The sequence below is a fragment of the Larus michahellis genome, chromosome 24, assembly GCF_964199755.1.
Source record: "Larus michahellis chromosome 24, bLarMic1.1, whole genome shotgun sequence".
Lineage (NCBI taxonomy): Eukaryota > Metazoa > Chordata > Aves > Charadriiformes > Laridae > Larus > Larus michahellis.
In genome coordinates this window covers 3,942,288-3,957,054 of record NC_133919.1, presented here as the reverse complement: position 1 = coordinate 3,957,054, position 14,767 = coordinate 3,942,288, and the positions used below count along the sequence as shown (strand labels likewise).

At 52.5% G+C, this 14,767-nt stretch overlaps 1 protein-coding gene and 1 non-coding gene across 11 annotated transcripts in view; both read right to left on the bottom strand.

The window, feature by feature from the left end:
• Positions 1 to 14,767, bottom strand: part of UBAP2L (ubiquitin associated protein 2 like) — a 31,738-nt gene that overhangs the window by 3,095 nt on the left and 13,876 nt on the right. For all 10 annotated transcript variants that reach the window (XM_074566236.1, XM_074566237.1, XM_074566238.1 and 7 more), the window contains 16 exons: positions 13,422 to 13,474; positions 11,890 to 11,975; positions 11,251 to 11,422; positions 10,160 to 10,361; positions 8,643 to 8,920; positions 8,190 to 8,362; positions 7,161 to 7,350; positions 6,484 to 6,538; positions 5,865 to 6,039; positions 5,597 to 5,669; positions 3,968 to 4,163; positions 3,786 to 3,874; positions 3,014 to 3,067; positions 2,299 to 2,380; positions 595 to 812; positions 399 to 504 (listed from right to left, as the gene is read on the bottom strand). In XM_074566236.1, coding sequence (XP_074422337.1) covers positions 399 to 504; positions 595 to 812; positions 2,299 to 2,380; positions 3,014 to 3,067; positions 3,786 to 3,874; positions 3,968 to 4,163; positions 5,597 to 5,669; positions 5,865 to 6,039; positions 6,484 to 6,538; positions 7,161 to 7,350; positions 8,190 to 8,362; positions 8,643 to 8,920; positions 10,160 to 10,361; positions 11,251 to 11,422; positions 11,890 to 11,975; positions 13,422 to 13,474 — 2,202 coding nt within the window. The remainder of the gene's footprint in view (positions 1 to 398; positions 505 to 594; positions 813 to 2,298; positions 2,381 to 3,013; positions 3,068 to 3,785; positions 3,875 to 3,967; positions 4,164 to 5,596; positions 5,670 to 5,864; positions 6,040 to 6,483; positions 6,539 to 7,160; positions 7,351 to 8,189; positions 8,363 to 8,642; positions 8,921 to 10,159; positions 10,362 to 11,250; positions 11,423 to 11,889; positions 11,976 to 13,421; positions 13,475 to 14,767) is intronic.
• On the bottom strand, positions 2,470 to 2,604 carry LOC141734762 (small nucleolar RNA SNORA58). Its single transcript, XR_012584591.1, has one exon. It is a non-coding gene; the product is annotated as a small nucleolar RNA SNORA58 (small nucleolar RNA).

Genomic DNA, 14,767 nt, shown 5'->3' with positions numbered 1-14,767 from the left:
GGATGACACTCCTCTAGAACGCATCATCTGCCAAACACAGGAGTCAAACAAGTTTCCAGGCTCAAATCTGGAATAATTATTGTTCTACCGATCACATACAGGCAGTAAAAAAAACCACAAACAAACAAAACCCCAACAATTCCGCAGCTTAAGCTCTCCGACGCGAGCCCAAGGCCCCAGCCAGCCAACTGCTGGGCAGAGGGGAGGGCGTGAAGTGCTCCATACTCCTCAAATCCGCTCCAGACCTGGATGCGGAACAAGCCTGGGCCTTTCCACGGAGAATTAAATGATCTGCGAGTTGCACCACAGCCATCTTCCTCCCTTACTGCTGGAAACTGTGGACAAGCCCTGCCACTGTCAGGAACTGCTGCCAAGATGCTCTTTCGGGTGTGTCTTACCAGTGCTGTATCCATGGGAGCCGTAGCCACTGGGCTGCTGAAAAGGGGTTGCTGATGCGTTGACGCTGACATTCACACCATGCTGCTTGGAAGAGGTAGGAGCAACCTACAGCACGGAGAGAAGCGGAGTGAGGAGAGGCTTCGCTGCGTTGCCCTCCTGCCCGAATCCCACACGCCTTGCCTCCGGAAAACTCACAGGGAACACGGCGGGCCCGTATTGGAAGGTGCTGGGGAGCCCTGGTACCCCTGTGTAGTACGGCAGACTGGTGTAACTGTAGCCAGGAGGCAGCGCCGGGTTCAGGAACGTCTGCTGCGTGGTGTGGTGAGTCTGGGTCTGGCTCTGCTGAGGCTGGGCCAAAGTCGTTGCAGGAGCCGGGGAAGAGGCATCGCCTCGGCCAAATTTTGTTAAATCCCCTGGAATACAGGAGACGAAAGGAGAATGAAGAACAGGCACGTGTCAAATCCCGGCCCACTCTGGCTCAGCCCAAGGTGACCCAGCCTTTTGATCAACGGTGACTTGAATCAACCCCCCTTCTACAGCCCTCCCAAGCCCTCAGAGCCTTGCATGCTGATAAGGATAAGCTGTTAATTACTCTCCTCATCCCTGAGAGGACTTCAGAGGGGAAGGGAAACCCCCAGCAGCTAAGCCACAGTGCGGCACTGCCTGATGTCAGCCTGCCATCCGGCACGGGATAAACCTTGCCACTGGCCGCCTGCGCAGCAACAGAGCCCCGGATGCCAGAGCTCTCCCTGCGCCCTCTCCGTGCATCACCCGCAGGCCTGAACACGACTCAGCTCCCTCCAGAGCCAGACCCGAGGCCAGAGTGGCAGCGCGGGGGCCCTGTCCTACCGCCAAACAGCCCCTCACTGAAGGGGGGAGGCAAGTATCTTCCAGTTGAGGATGCGTGAACGGCCCCTTTCTACCGCAGGGTTCACGTCTCCTTCTCTCTTGCTGGAATCAAATGCACCGAGTGAAATGCCGCTGCAGAGCCCCAGCAGCCCACGGAGAGTACGCGGAAATACAGTTTCCCCTCTTCCCAGTCTGGGCACTGGGCAAGGGTTTGGCTGCAGGGCTCGGGGAAGCTCCCTTTGCTGCTCCTTCACGCAAACACTCAGAGCTCAAACGGTAAGCCAGTGAATTTCTTAGTGCTGCCCCAGCTCACAAGCGAGTCCAGGATAGCCACAAGTATTAATTACCACCGACGTTAACCTGGCAAATCCCGCATGCAGCAGTGCCGCACTCTGAGCTTGGGATTTCAGCCTCAGTGTGCCAGGCAAAAGCACCTCCTCACAAAAAAGCTCCCGCTGAAGCTGGGGAGAAGCGGTGCTGGGAAAAGAGCGATCCACAAAGTGCAACAATTCCTAGAGCACGTGAAAGCTCAGCAGAACTGCTGCCCGCTGCAAATCAGCAGTGGGAATAAACACACCTACTGAGGTCAGCGAGAGAGCAGCCACTCACTGGGCATTTGGTTTGAATTTGACAGGTCCTAAATGCCCCGTTTTCTTTCTCCATGAGACTGTTGCATAGATAAAAAACTTTAATTCCTCCAGATTTTATGTTTCTTTCTATTTTAAGTCTAAGTGCTTGAGAAGCACTGCTTAATCCCTGCTTCACCACGACCTGAAAAGCAGTTCCCCGGTTTTACACCTCTCAGATTCTTTCAGCCCTTCCTTGCTCCCTTTCCAACTGCTGCATCAACTCCTACTCTGCATCTTCCCGGTAACGTGCCTCGACACGACCAGACGATCAAAGGGAAGTCAAGAATTTAGCTGCTGAGAAACATGCTCCAGACCAAAGGCAGTGCAGGGGGTGGTGCCAGCAGACAACGGCACAGGAAATTAGTAGGCAGCAGCACAAACACCTGATGGGATACACCATCGGAGCAGCGTGTTTCCCTACCAGAGTACGGATTGCTGCTCAGGCTGCCATCTCTTCCAGTCAGCGGGGTGGTAGGTGTAGGGAATGGGATGCTGTAGTAATCCTGAAGGATAAAACCAAAAGGAGAAGTTTTACGAGCTCTGTCCAAAGATGCAAAGCAGTTTTTGGAAAAGAAGAATTTCTGGACTGCAGATATGTTGGAGTATTGCAGTTCAATCAGCCACAGCGGGGCTGATCGCAGCCTACAGCAAGCCCAGGTTTTTGTAGCATGCACCATCCCCCTCGTCTGGCTATGAGAAGAACCAGATAAGGTCTACTGGTATGCAGTCCTCAAACTGCCCGGACTTCCCCCTCCACTTCACCAAACAAGGAACACGTGTCCTATGGCTAAATAAAACCCATTCTCATAAAAGTATTTGGTCACTGCCTCTTTCAAGGATCAGTGTCTCCAACAGCTCATCAGACCGCTGCCGGGCAAAACAGCTCTGCCTGTGTAGGTCTGGCATTCCCTGGCCCCACCACCCATACCGCTGTCCGAATAACCAGCGCTCCTAACTCCAAGTGCAAAGGAGCAACCGATTAACTCCTCACTACTGCCACAGAGCATCTAGCACCCCGCTTTGCCAGCTCCTCAGGACCACCTCGCAGCCTGCCCTGTCTGTACACCCAGAGCACGCAGCACCGGCGAGCTCTGCACCGCTAGAAGCGCGTGTCGCTGGCGGGCTGCAGAACTCACCAATGGGAATCGCGTCTGGAGCATTTGCAAGTCATCGTATCCATACACCTGTGGCTAGAAAGAGAGCAGGAGACGATGTCAGGGACGCAGACTAGATAAAGACACTTACCTAATGTTAGATTAAACATTTAGAGAAGTGTGAGATACAGCCAGACAACCGGAGGCTACACGATTACCTAGGCACAGGCAGCCCGCATTCACTATGGCAAGACTGACACTGCCAAGAGTATTTTTATGAGCTGCTCAAATGAAGAGTGAGCACCAACGCCTAGCACAGCTGCTCCGGACCACAAAGGCACTCGACGGTTTTACTCTAGTAATTGTTCTAACACCAAAAATCTGTCCTCGCCTTCAGAAGCGGGCTGTGACACACCATCAGATCTTTGGGGCAGTAGCTGCCCTTGTTCTGAGACTGTTTGGCCTCTGTCATAGCGTGTTGCTAATACAGCTCCACGCTTTCACGAGCCACGCTCTGACCGAGGGCTGCTGCTCCCCAGAGGCCTGGGGAGGCTGCAGAGAACAGGCAGACAGAATCTGCTCCAGGGTGACCAGAATTACAGAGATTCACTCCCACAGGCACATGGATTTCCTCTGCTACCGTTTTGTGGAAAACGGCAGGTCCAAACTCTTCCCATCCAAGGCAGTCGTGCTGGGCTGGTGTTACCGTTTCTGGTTTCTCTACCACACTACGTCCCTCCCTGCTAGCTGAAGACAGAGCTAGGAGGGATCTAGTGGCATGACACAACTGCAGAGAGCCAGTCGTCCCACTCACCGGATAGGCGTGCAGCAACCCCGGAGCCATGATATACGGATTAGGCAACAACGGTGGGACTCCAGGAGGGAGATTGGGAGGGGCTTTTCCTGGAAAAGGAAGAGAAAGGAAAAGTTCCCCAGTGAAGCCGTGTCCCTCAGCCCCTATACCCTCCTTGTGTTTAGCAGTACCCAAGGAAGTACCTGATGTTGTTGCAACGGAGCTGCGAGTTGAGGCCGTCACCGTGGAGTTACTACTGAGGCTGAGGCCCAGGCTGCTGACACTGCTGAGGCTGGATGAAACGCTTACGACTGGCGGGGCGGCTGACACTGTGCTGGAGGAGGTGGAGAAAGTGCTAGCAGAAGAATGGAGGCTCGCTTCACTCTCCACACTTGTGTGCTAGGGAAGGAAGGGGAGAGAGTTAGGGGCCCAGGAAGATAAAAATGAGTGCAGAAATATCGCAGGACGCTGTCTATACAGTGCTGGGTTAATGGTTGGACTTGACGATCTTAAAGGTCTCTTCCAACTAAAACAATCCTATTCTATGCAATATTTTTTGTGGCTCCATCTGCACCCAAATGTTCCCGAGAGCCTGCAATGAACTCGGCTGCTGCAGGCTACGGAGAAACCTGCTCTGCATCTGGCTTAAATCCAAAGTCCTGATAGCAGTCAGCCCCTAGCGCTTCCAAGCCTCTGTGCGGCTGTGTCCCAACACGTCTGTCTGCTGGGAGAGGCAGAGCTGAACACCGCGTCTGCGGTAGGGAGATTTATTCTGCTGCAGAAGCCAACACCCAGGGGCTCTGTACTGCAGAAGCTCCATCACTATCTACGTTTGAACAGTGACACCCCATCAGCTACCAGTTTGCTCTGACAACTGGTTGTAACTCCGCAGCATTTTCAAGAGCTGCTACAGGCCCAGAAGAATCACAGAATGGTTTGGGTGGGAAGGGACCTTGAAGACCACCCAGTGCCAGCCCCTGCCCTGGGCAGGGACACCTCCCACCAGCCCAGGTGGCTCCAAGCCCCGTCCAACCTGGCCTTGAACCCCTCCAGGGATGGGGCAGCCACAGCTTCTCTGGGCAACCTGGGCCAGGGGCTCACTGCCCTCGGAAGAAGGAATTTCTTCCCCACATCTCATCTCAATCTCCCCTCTTTTGGTTTCAACCCATTCCCAACGTCCCGTGGCTCCCCTCCCTGCTCCAGAGTCCCTCCCCAGCTTTCCCGGAGCCCCTTGAGGGACTGGAAGGGGCTCCAAGGTCTCCGCGGAGCCTTCTCTTCTCCAGGCTGACCCCCCCCAGCTCTCTCAGCCTGTCCTCCCAGCAGAGGGGCTCCAGCCCTCCCAGCAGCTCCGGGGCCTCCTCCGGCCCCGCTCCCACAGCTCCGTGTCTCTCCTGTGCCGAGGCCCCGGAGCTGGAGGCAGCACTGCAGGGGGGTCTCCCCCGAGGGGAGCAGAGGGGCAGAATCCCCCCCTCGTCCCCCTGCCCACGCTGCTGGGGATGCAGCCCCGGCTGTGGGGGGGGTTCTGGGCTGCCAGCATGCATCGCCTTATTGCACTGCACTTATTGTACTGCAAGCGTGTAACAGCATCTACTGTTATGTCTGAAACAGGCAGGGTGTCAAAAGCCTCGAGCCAGAGGTGCACAACGTTCTGACATAACCCTCCATCCCCTCTCCACATGAAATCCAAACTCCAGCGGGACAGGAGCTGCCAAGCTGCTGGTTGTCGCAACTGCAGACCCCGCCAGCCACACACCAAGGTTGGGCACCCCAGCAGAGCTCTCCACGCTGAGCAGGGACGGGGGCGCACAGCACCAGAGCACAGCGAGACTCACCAGAAGAGTTGAAGTTGACGTTCGCCCGGAGGACGTGGATGAGGACAGACTGTTCTGCTGGGTGGGTAACGTACTGCGGAAGGAGGAATAAAAGGTTGTCAAGCCAAGGTGCGAGAATCACCACTGATGGCGCCAGGCCAGATCCCATTCCCCATTTACTCGGATGAGTCATCTCAGTCTTCCCCGCTGCACGAGACAGCCTTCGATGTCTATTTTAGACCCCTGCTTCTAGCTCTGCTCTAGAAATCTGCCCCCCACGCCGGCTCACCTGCTGAGTTGGGCGGTGGTCGTACTGGGGAGCTCCTCACTGTGGCTCAGGCTGCTCAGAGCTGTTGAGTGTTGGCTGGCTGTCGTCAGCAAGGAGGATGCAGACACCCCATCATTGAGAGGCGTGATACTGGGAGCAGAGGGGGAATCGGATTTCACTGCGGGGCCTGTAGCACCTGCGAAGAAAAGCTTTGGGTTAGGGGCAGCTACTAGCAGCTCCCGGAGGACGACCAGCAAAGGCTCAGCTCAAGGAGCAGGGAGATCTGGGGCTTCCCTCGCTGCTGCCAACCAGTTACACACTTGTGACAGCACGATTGTGTCCTACGTCTCACTTTACCCCAACACCACAATCAGCTCCGCAAAGAGCTTCAAGACCTACACATGAGGTGCCTTTCACAAGCAAATCAAGAGTAAATTATTGTCATCAGGGAGTGACCCATCAAGGATCTCAAGGATCCACCAGCAGAAAGCTGAATATTTCAAGGCAAGCAAATAAACAGAGTGGCAGCAATTAGTCCAGCAGGGAAAGGATTTGCTATTAGATAAAGTTTTTAATCCAAAGCAATGAATACAAGCAGTACAAGAGACTCAGGATACCCACTGCAGCGACAGACTCTTACCTTCAACGGCCTGTGTGGTTTGTAATGGCGTGGGTTGTACAGAACTGAAACCATTCTGAGGAAGAAGAGAAAAAAAAAGAGTACTGGGCACTGCAGCTGCTCATTTCCAGAGGCGGATCTAGTGTCAGCCCCCTCCCACACGCCCTCCTCAGTTGTGAAAAAGGCACGCTACTGATACCCGTCACCAGGCTGCGCCAGGGTCGGTCCCAAGCTCAACTAGCCCAGTGCCAGCACAACCCTCGGGCACATATTTTAGAAAGCAGTTCCAAGAAGTTTCTCTACTGTTGGTAGTTAGACTAGCTCAACACCCTCAACCCAAGTTCGTTAGCCAAAATTGATGTCACCGAACCTGTGTGCAGCATGCAAGAATCAAATCCTTAAGACAAAACTAAATCCTTAGCCTGACCGCCGCTCTGCAGCAGGGTAATTATGCGTGACACGACACATGGCCTGCAATCAACTTAACCACTGTTAACCCCACTGGCCCAGCCCCAGGTAAGTAACGTAACTAAGGGCTCTCGTAGCAGCCAGAAGAAAGCTCTCACGAGAGTACATGAGCCACGTGGTGAGGCTGGAGGATTGCAGAAACACTTGATAAACCACTTGGCTTCCCCCGAGACAGTGCTTTACACGCTATGCTTACTCAGCACAAAGGGAGAGCAAAGCTATTTTCCTACCTTGGCCTGGGTCAGATCTTTCTGGGGCGAGGAGGAGATTGAATTTGGGTATCGCCTCGTCTGGGTGGATCTCTGTTCGTACAGTGGTCCCTGAGCGCTGTTCTGGGAGGTAAACGTTGCTGTCTGTATTGTGCCGCTCTGGTAACCAGACTCCTGGCTTTGATTGGACGAAATTGTGGATGAAGATTCACTACAAAGGGGAAGGAAAGAAGGGGTGGGGGGAGGAAAGGAGTTAAGGAGTTTAATGTTCTCCAAAACAGCCCTGCTGACCCAGACTGCTGTAGACTCTTCATTTGAAATCTTCAAAATAAAGAGCCCCATAAAGGCACCACACAAAGCATCAAAGCAAACCCAGCAGAGAAACGCACCCAGACAAGGGCTACAGCCCGACCGCAGGAGGATGCTGGCACCTCGCTGCAGCCTTGCCTGACACACTGCTGTGCTCTGGGTGACGTTTCATGAGCTGCCATCACTCAGGTCCCTGCACTCAAGGGACCGGCAAGATACTAGGGGTCAATCCAACAGGGGCTCTGAACAACCTGGTCCAGTTGAAGATGTCCCTGCTCACTGCAGGGGGATTGGACTAGATGGGCTTTAAAGGTCCCTTCCAACCCAGACTATCCTGTGATTCTAAAAGAAGAGAGGAACACTTTGCCGTAGATACACCTACTCCACCGTGTTCTTGTTTGCCAGGCAAAAAGCAGGACAAAACACGCAGAATCTGTTCACCAGGGACAAGGAACGGTTGCGCTGGGGATTCCCCTCCTGAGTTTCCAGCAACACCGTTTAAAGGCAGCAGGAAACGTCTGTGTTCTGTGTAAGTACCACAGGCCAACCAGTCACAGAGCTGCCTGAATGAGCCTGCGGGCAACTTATCCTTTGCTGTTGCATACGTTGTCCCCCCTTTGTGACCACGGCACAGTCAGAAAGGGTCTACTAGTATGCTGCATAACTAAAGCCCACGGGACCAGCTACCTTCCAGAGCTACCTGCTTGGATTAATCGTTCCCTTCCTTGTCCTGGTCCTCACCTAGCCGTGCTGGTGTACAGGCTGCTTTGAGATTGGCTAACAGCGGTGCTCGTTGTGGGCGTCGATTCGTACTCGGCGAGAACAGGCTCTGAACCAAACTGTAACGCCCCAAACTGCAGGTTTAGCCCTGAGATATCTGCTGAGCCAGGCATTTCCACCGCAAGCGCAGGAATCTGCAAGGGAGGAACAACAGAAAGGGTCAATCCCTCCCTGGGGTCAGCCCAGAAAATGACTTTAGTATCCACATTTCCCAGCACACGACGGCAGTTACAGGCTTGTATCCTCTGAATTACGCTGTTCAAGCCAGGCAGGCCAGCTTTTCTCCGTCACCCCCACAAACACCCAGTGCTAACAGCAGGAAAGCCAAGCCCAGCCCTTCCCTCACCAGCCCAAATGGATTTTTCTGCAGCTCTAACACAATACGCCGCCTCCTCCCCCACCATCGATGCGCACCTTTGATGTTAACGACGCTTTCTTCTTCTGCTGCTTCAGCTTCTGCTGTGCTGGCTGGGGACTGGAGGACTGGTTGTCCGAGGACCCTGGGGACATCTGGGGAACAGGATTGGTTTTGCTGGGCAGCGGCGAGGAAGGGGGTGCCGGCACAGTTGTGGAGGCAGTAACCACAGGCTGCTTCTCCTGCATGAACACTTCTATCATGGTTGAAGTTGACGTGAAGGCCTGACGCTTAGTGAAGGGACTATGCACAGAAGAGTCCGTTGGGTTCTTGAGATCTACCAGGGGAGACAAGAGTTGAATTAGCAGGATTTGTTTCCTTAAAATTACATCTAAGTTCTGACACTTCTCAGCGTCAAGAAAAATAAAATCATTTCACACTATGACTCCTCCTGGAGTCTGTCAAAATCAGAGAGCCGAGAATCCGAGCATCTCCACTCCCAGCCTTGCGCTCTCACCACCACCAGCGTCGAGCCTTTTGAGCCCTTCTTCCCTCAGCTCCTTCCACCACCCCTTACAGGACAAAGTGAGCTTGCGCAGCACACATCCTCCATCCTCGGAGAAAAGCTGGACTTCAGAGTCCCTTGTGTGCAGGCACCGCATGGCAGAGTCCTCACGGGCCTGACGGTGCTTCCTTCCCCTTCTCTGCCAACCGCTACATTCACTGCCTGCCCTTTTCCCTGCAAGTACTGGGTATCCTCCACGCAACACCACCGCTCGAGGCTGCCCGCCCTCACGCCTTTGCGCGACTGCACCGCCCTCCTCCTTTGCCTGAGCCTTACCGCAGCTTATTAAAAACAACTCCTATTCTCTCTGACTCTCCTCTGTGGCTCCTTGTCTGAAAAGATCAGAAGCTGCCAACACTGACTATTACTAGGACAGGGCTCAATTTTTCTTCAGCTTAGATTTGAACCAGAGCCATTTCCCTACAGCAAGAAACAAAATGCACAAGCTGAAAGAAAAGGCACTAGTACTTGACCACTGTAGGGCTCAGCATCTCATCTAAAAAAAGCAGGATCCTCTCTTAATCACTGTTTATTCCCTCACGCCAGCCCAGAGGCAGAGTTACCTCTTGGCATTTAACAGTCACCAGAACTGAGTTTCTTTAAAAGATAACATCAGGTCAGCAGTGAGGTGAGACTGACAAGTGTTGGTATTCAGGAACCATTCTCCAGAGGCGCCCACTTTCAGACCCCTTCTCTGCTAACACGGCTTTACACCAGGGAGCAGGTTCTGCACACTGTGAGGGTCTCGGGAGTGCCAGATCCCTGTCTCTGAAGCTGTCTGGAAAGATCAAGAGGCAGACAGATCCAACTGTTCCAAGTATAAAAGGAACAGGGAAAGACTCACACGCGCTATTACGTTTTACTCTCACAAACTCACACACGTTTCTTTTAATTTCTCCAGCAGTTGGCTCGGTTCTGAACTTGTGATCCGTCCCTCCACCAAGTCCCTCACATTGCTGCAGTTCTGGGAGAACACGCTCCCCTCTGGGGAGCCACGCTGCTTTTCCTTACCATACTGCACGAGAGACGAGGGCTGCGTAGTGGATCCCATGTCCCAGGAAGAGGGGGTGGTGCTCCCGCCAGGCTGGGTGTGCTGAGCAGCCAGCTGAGCCAGAGCCTGGGCTGTCTTGAACTGCTCCAGGAACTGAGAACCCGTGGTACTGCTGCCTTTGGCCTCCCCGACGTCTCCAAACCCCTTCCCCAGCATGCTCACCTGCAATTTCAGCAATGAAATAACAAAGTCAGTGTCTCCCCTGGCTTGGAACTTGGCTCAGAGGACAGATCTATCTCTTAACGTAAGCCTGAACGCGCTGTACCCTGCTGCTTCTCGCTGGGTGCTCAGCCAAACGCTCCTGAGCTCCTGATGCACACAGACACCGCTGGCAAGGAGAGCTCACACGTCTCTCTCCGCCTTTATCACTTGTGAGCGCAGGTACACTTATCTGCTGCCCAACCCATGGCATTTTACAGCGTCATGGAGGTGTACAAAGAAAGTTAATAGGTAGGATCTTTAAAAATGTACTAAATTAGTGCAACCAAATGCCTGGGAATAAGACAGACAACCACCAGGAGAACGTGGCTTTTACAGTTAAGGTGGTTTTGAAAATTCTTCCTGAACTATCTCACCATTAAGCGCACAATTTTAATTTCTTTTGCTGAAGTTACACAAAGCAGCATCTGCCCAGGTCTGTGCCCATCCCTGATTCAGATTCAACACCTCTCTCCTTCACCTGTCCGTAGATACCGGCATTTCATCCCGCACCAAATTCCCAGTCATTCCCACTGCTCAAACTGTTGAATTTGCAAGCCCTGGACTGCAAGAGCTTTTCCTTTCCTCTAAGCAGGAAAGAGGCACGTGTTGCAAGTCTGGCAAGGGCAACAGGGGAGGAATTATCCCAATGATTTCTAATTAAGAAATGAACTTCGTGCCTCTGTATTTAGAGCAGACCGGCGTATCAGCCAAGCAGAGGACTCTGCCACCCACAAGAAGCGAGCAGGTGTCAGAACTGGATTTCCCATATTGCCCAAATGCAGACAGAGAACGTCAGGGGAACCAACGCCTGCCAAAACCCACGCGCTGGCAGAGAGGAGCGTTTCCTTACCATGCTGTGGTGAGAGAAGGAGTTACCAGAGGCAGGCTGGGATATAGCACTCTGCTTGGAATTGCTGAACACCAGCGGCTGGGCCAGGGAAGGAGCCTGGGACGACTCCAGGTTTGTTGACTCATTCTCCATAGAAGAGGGCGTCTTTCCTAGCAGGACTGCAAGATCGATTCTGGGTAAAGAAAGAAGACAACCCACTGAGATTAACAAGAGCTCTCTCACTCCCCTCGCTTCCATTACAGTGGTATTCTACCTCCAGCCTCACAATTTATAGCTTTTCCTTTACAAATTGAATGAATCCGCAGAACATTAACTCACAACTGCCAGTAGCAACCTCAAAAGGACAGAGACCAAGCAAGATCCTGCAAGGCCTTCTATTTTAAAGCCTGCCTTCCATTAATTTAACACAATGCAAAATGCCCCCAGATCTGAAGAACCAGCAGCAGAGCCTAGGAAAACTCCGATCCCAGGATTAGGACCCAGAAACTCCTAACTCAACTTTTCGATCTAAATCCATCTCATCTTATTCGGAGCAGGTGCATTTTAGCTAGCTGGCAAGGTTTAGTCTGAGACAGCAAAATGGCTCTGGGACTTGTGTGCCACTCTTCCCACGTAAACAGCATTGCCATGGGTTATCACCTCTGTCCAGCTGTGATTGTCACATTCTCGGCAGGCAGAGGCACTGAAGACACATTGGAGGCGGTGAAGATCTTCGTCTCAGACAGCTGAAAGATTAAAAAAAAGGCAAAAAGAATGAAAAAGTGAGAACGGCGTCTCAGGACTCCAAGTAAAACACACAAACGGTTGAGACAAGCAGCCACAAAAATGATTCAAGAAATTCAAGTGTTTAGACTTAAACTTCTCTAACAGTTGGCTCCCATCTCATTTGTTTCTTCTCAGGCTAGGGCACAAATCACCTGCCAGCGGGGAAAAAAACCCAACCAAATCCTTCTACAAATTTCCCGTAGTCCACAAATCCGGTGGGGCTGCTGGGTCTTAGGCGGGTGCTCTGAACTGCCGGTACACACCGCACCAGCCTGCAAAACCCACTGCACAGGTAGGAGCACGCATTGATAAAGAAGTCAAAGGAAAAAGCTTCAGACCCATAGTTCGACTTCCAACGATCCTGGCCTCGCCTGCACGATCCAACCAGAGACCAACAGACCTACTTCAACTACGGAAGGGAAAATAACATTGCTCAAAAATGAACGAAGGGGAGGTTTAACGACCGCCTGTGATTTAGCCCAGAACATATCTGAATATGACCAGCTTTTACTCCAGACTGAGGAGCTGCCAGCAACTCAACAGCATGAGTTTAAAACCAAAATCAGGAACCCCTGGGAGCGTTATCACCCACACTGAGGGCAAGAAGGGCTATCAAAGGCTCTCCCCAAGCAGAGACCTGACTGAGCGGACACAGAAGCTGCTTGTGTCTCCAAGCACAGCAGGAGCGCTTCCTTCAGACGGTGCCTGGAAAGCAAAACCTTTCCCTTCGTGCCTGTTCTGTAGCTTAGCAAAAACGAGCATGCAAGACTAGTAATAATACTAAAAAGGCCCAACCCTGCTCTCATCTGCGATAACAGAAGTTCTCCCTTGATTCAGAGAGGCACCGAAGCCCATTTCAGAAGCAACTGATACAGAGGAATTAAAAGCAAGTGATAACAGTGTCCATCCTGCCCTGAAGAAGACACCAGGTAGAGAACAAAAAGCGGCGAGATGTGCCAACGAGCAAGTCAGAAGGTAAAGCCAAGAGCTTCTCTTCAATCCAAACCACAAGGACCCGCTGATGCACATGACACACACAAAACCACTGCAGCACGTGGTGTGGATCAAAAGAAAACCTTCCCAAACTGCCGCTTCACCGGAGGAGCGGAGCAAGACTCTTGTGTCAGGCTGGTTCACGGAAGAATTCAATCACGTAGCTGCAGGAAGTGAGAGGACCAGACTCGATGCCCTGGGAGAGGAGATCCCTTCCTGTCTTGAGCTCCTACAACAAGCTTTACTACACCTGTACTTTAGAAGCAGCAATGTTTACTTATTCATCACAGCTCCTGGAACTGGGAGCTTGGCTTTGGGCTATGCCCACATTTTGGGAAGGACGGGCCTTGCGCTCCCCTCGTAGCTGTGTGCGCAGCAGACGCATGGAGGAGAGGGGTTTGGAGAGTACCTACATCTTCATTCCAGTCCTCCGTGCCCCATTCTTCTGTCGCTGCCCTCCACGCACCTACAAGGATAACAACAGGTAGAGAAGTTACACAGGCATCAAAGCTCTAACTCCAAGAGCCAGGGAAGCACTGGGGAGCTTTGCAAGCGGCCGAGAGGATTTCTATTTGCCAACCAGACAAGTTAAAGCAGTCGACCCCAACCCACGATTCACGGGCAAGGTACCGCGATGGGGTGGCCTCAGCGTTGCTGGGGCAGGCTAGGCTGAAACAGAGGGAGCGCCGGGCCGGCAGCGAGGGCAGCGCACACACCCCGACACCGAAGAGGGAAGCTGAGCTTGGCAAGGAAGTCCCGGCATCGTCCCCAGCCTCCTCCTGCCATTTTCCTGATTTCCCCTTGTATTACAGTAGCTGCAAGTTTCAGCATCCACGAGCAGCTCGTGTTACCCCAGCAGTTCAGACAGAGCTCCTCCTTCGGGGACTCCTGCCAGCTCTCGTGCGGGATCTCACCACCCAGTTAAACCTGAAGCTTCTATAAACCCCTGGGACAATGGAACCATTCGCATGGTTCATCTTTTCTTCCACACACCAATCCCCCCCGCCCCCAAAAAATGGTGAATCCTCACTGCACCAGGAGCTGCTGTACAGAGGCAAATGGGAATCAGAAAGGAAAATTCAAGGGACTATGCAATCCATGCATTTTCTGCGACCAGTTTTCAGAAATGCACTGGAAGTGAGTAGCTCAAATACCAGGGAGAAAAGCAGGAGATTTCAGCCGCAATCCAGCACAGCGCAGTTTGTAAGAGAGCAAAATTTACCAGGAATGAAAAAGTTTTGCCTGGCCGCATCTTCAACTTGTTCCACCCCTCGCTTCCATCACAGTTTAACCTCAGTACTTTGAATTTTACGTGGCAACTTACGAATCCATTAGACAACTTAAAATTTGGTGTGGGAGGAGGGCGGGAACATTTTACATCCCAAAAAACTCAAGAGCGTAAAAACAGCCACCTTTTGCACGGCCTGTTTTCAGCCCATGCAAACCAGATCAACAAAACAACGACACAGCCGACAGGGTTAATCCTGGAGACGTTTACAGGGACGGAACAAGTTGGCATCAGCCCTTTTATAAGCCAAAAGCCTTTTACAGCAAAAAAACAGAGCACGTGGGAACAAGAACATTGCGGATTCTTCTGCAGGACACAACCAGGCTCGCTGAGATTTTTGGGGGGAAGAATACGGCAGATCTTCCCATTTACACTTCAATTATGAGGCCAAAACAACCAAACAACTGCTTGTATAGAAGCGGGGGATTTAGTGCATGAAATAAGTATATAGCAGTGAATTAGCCTTTTTTC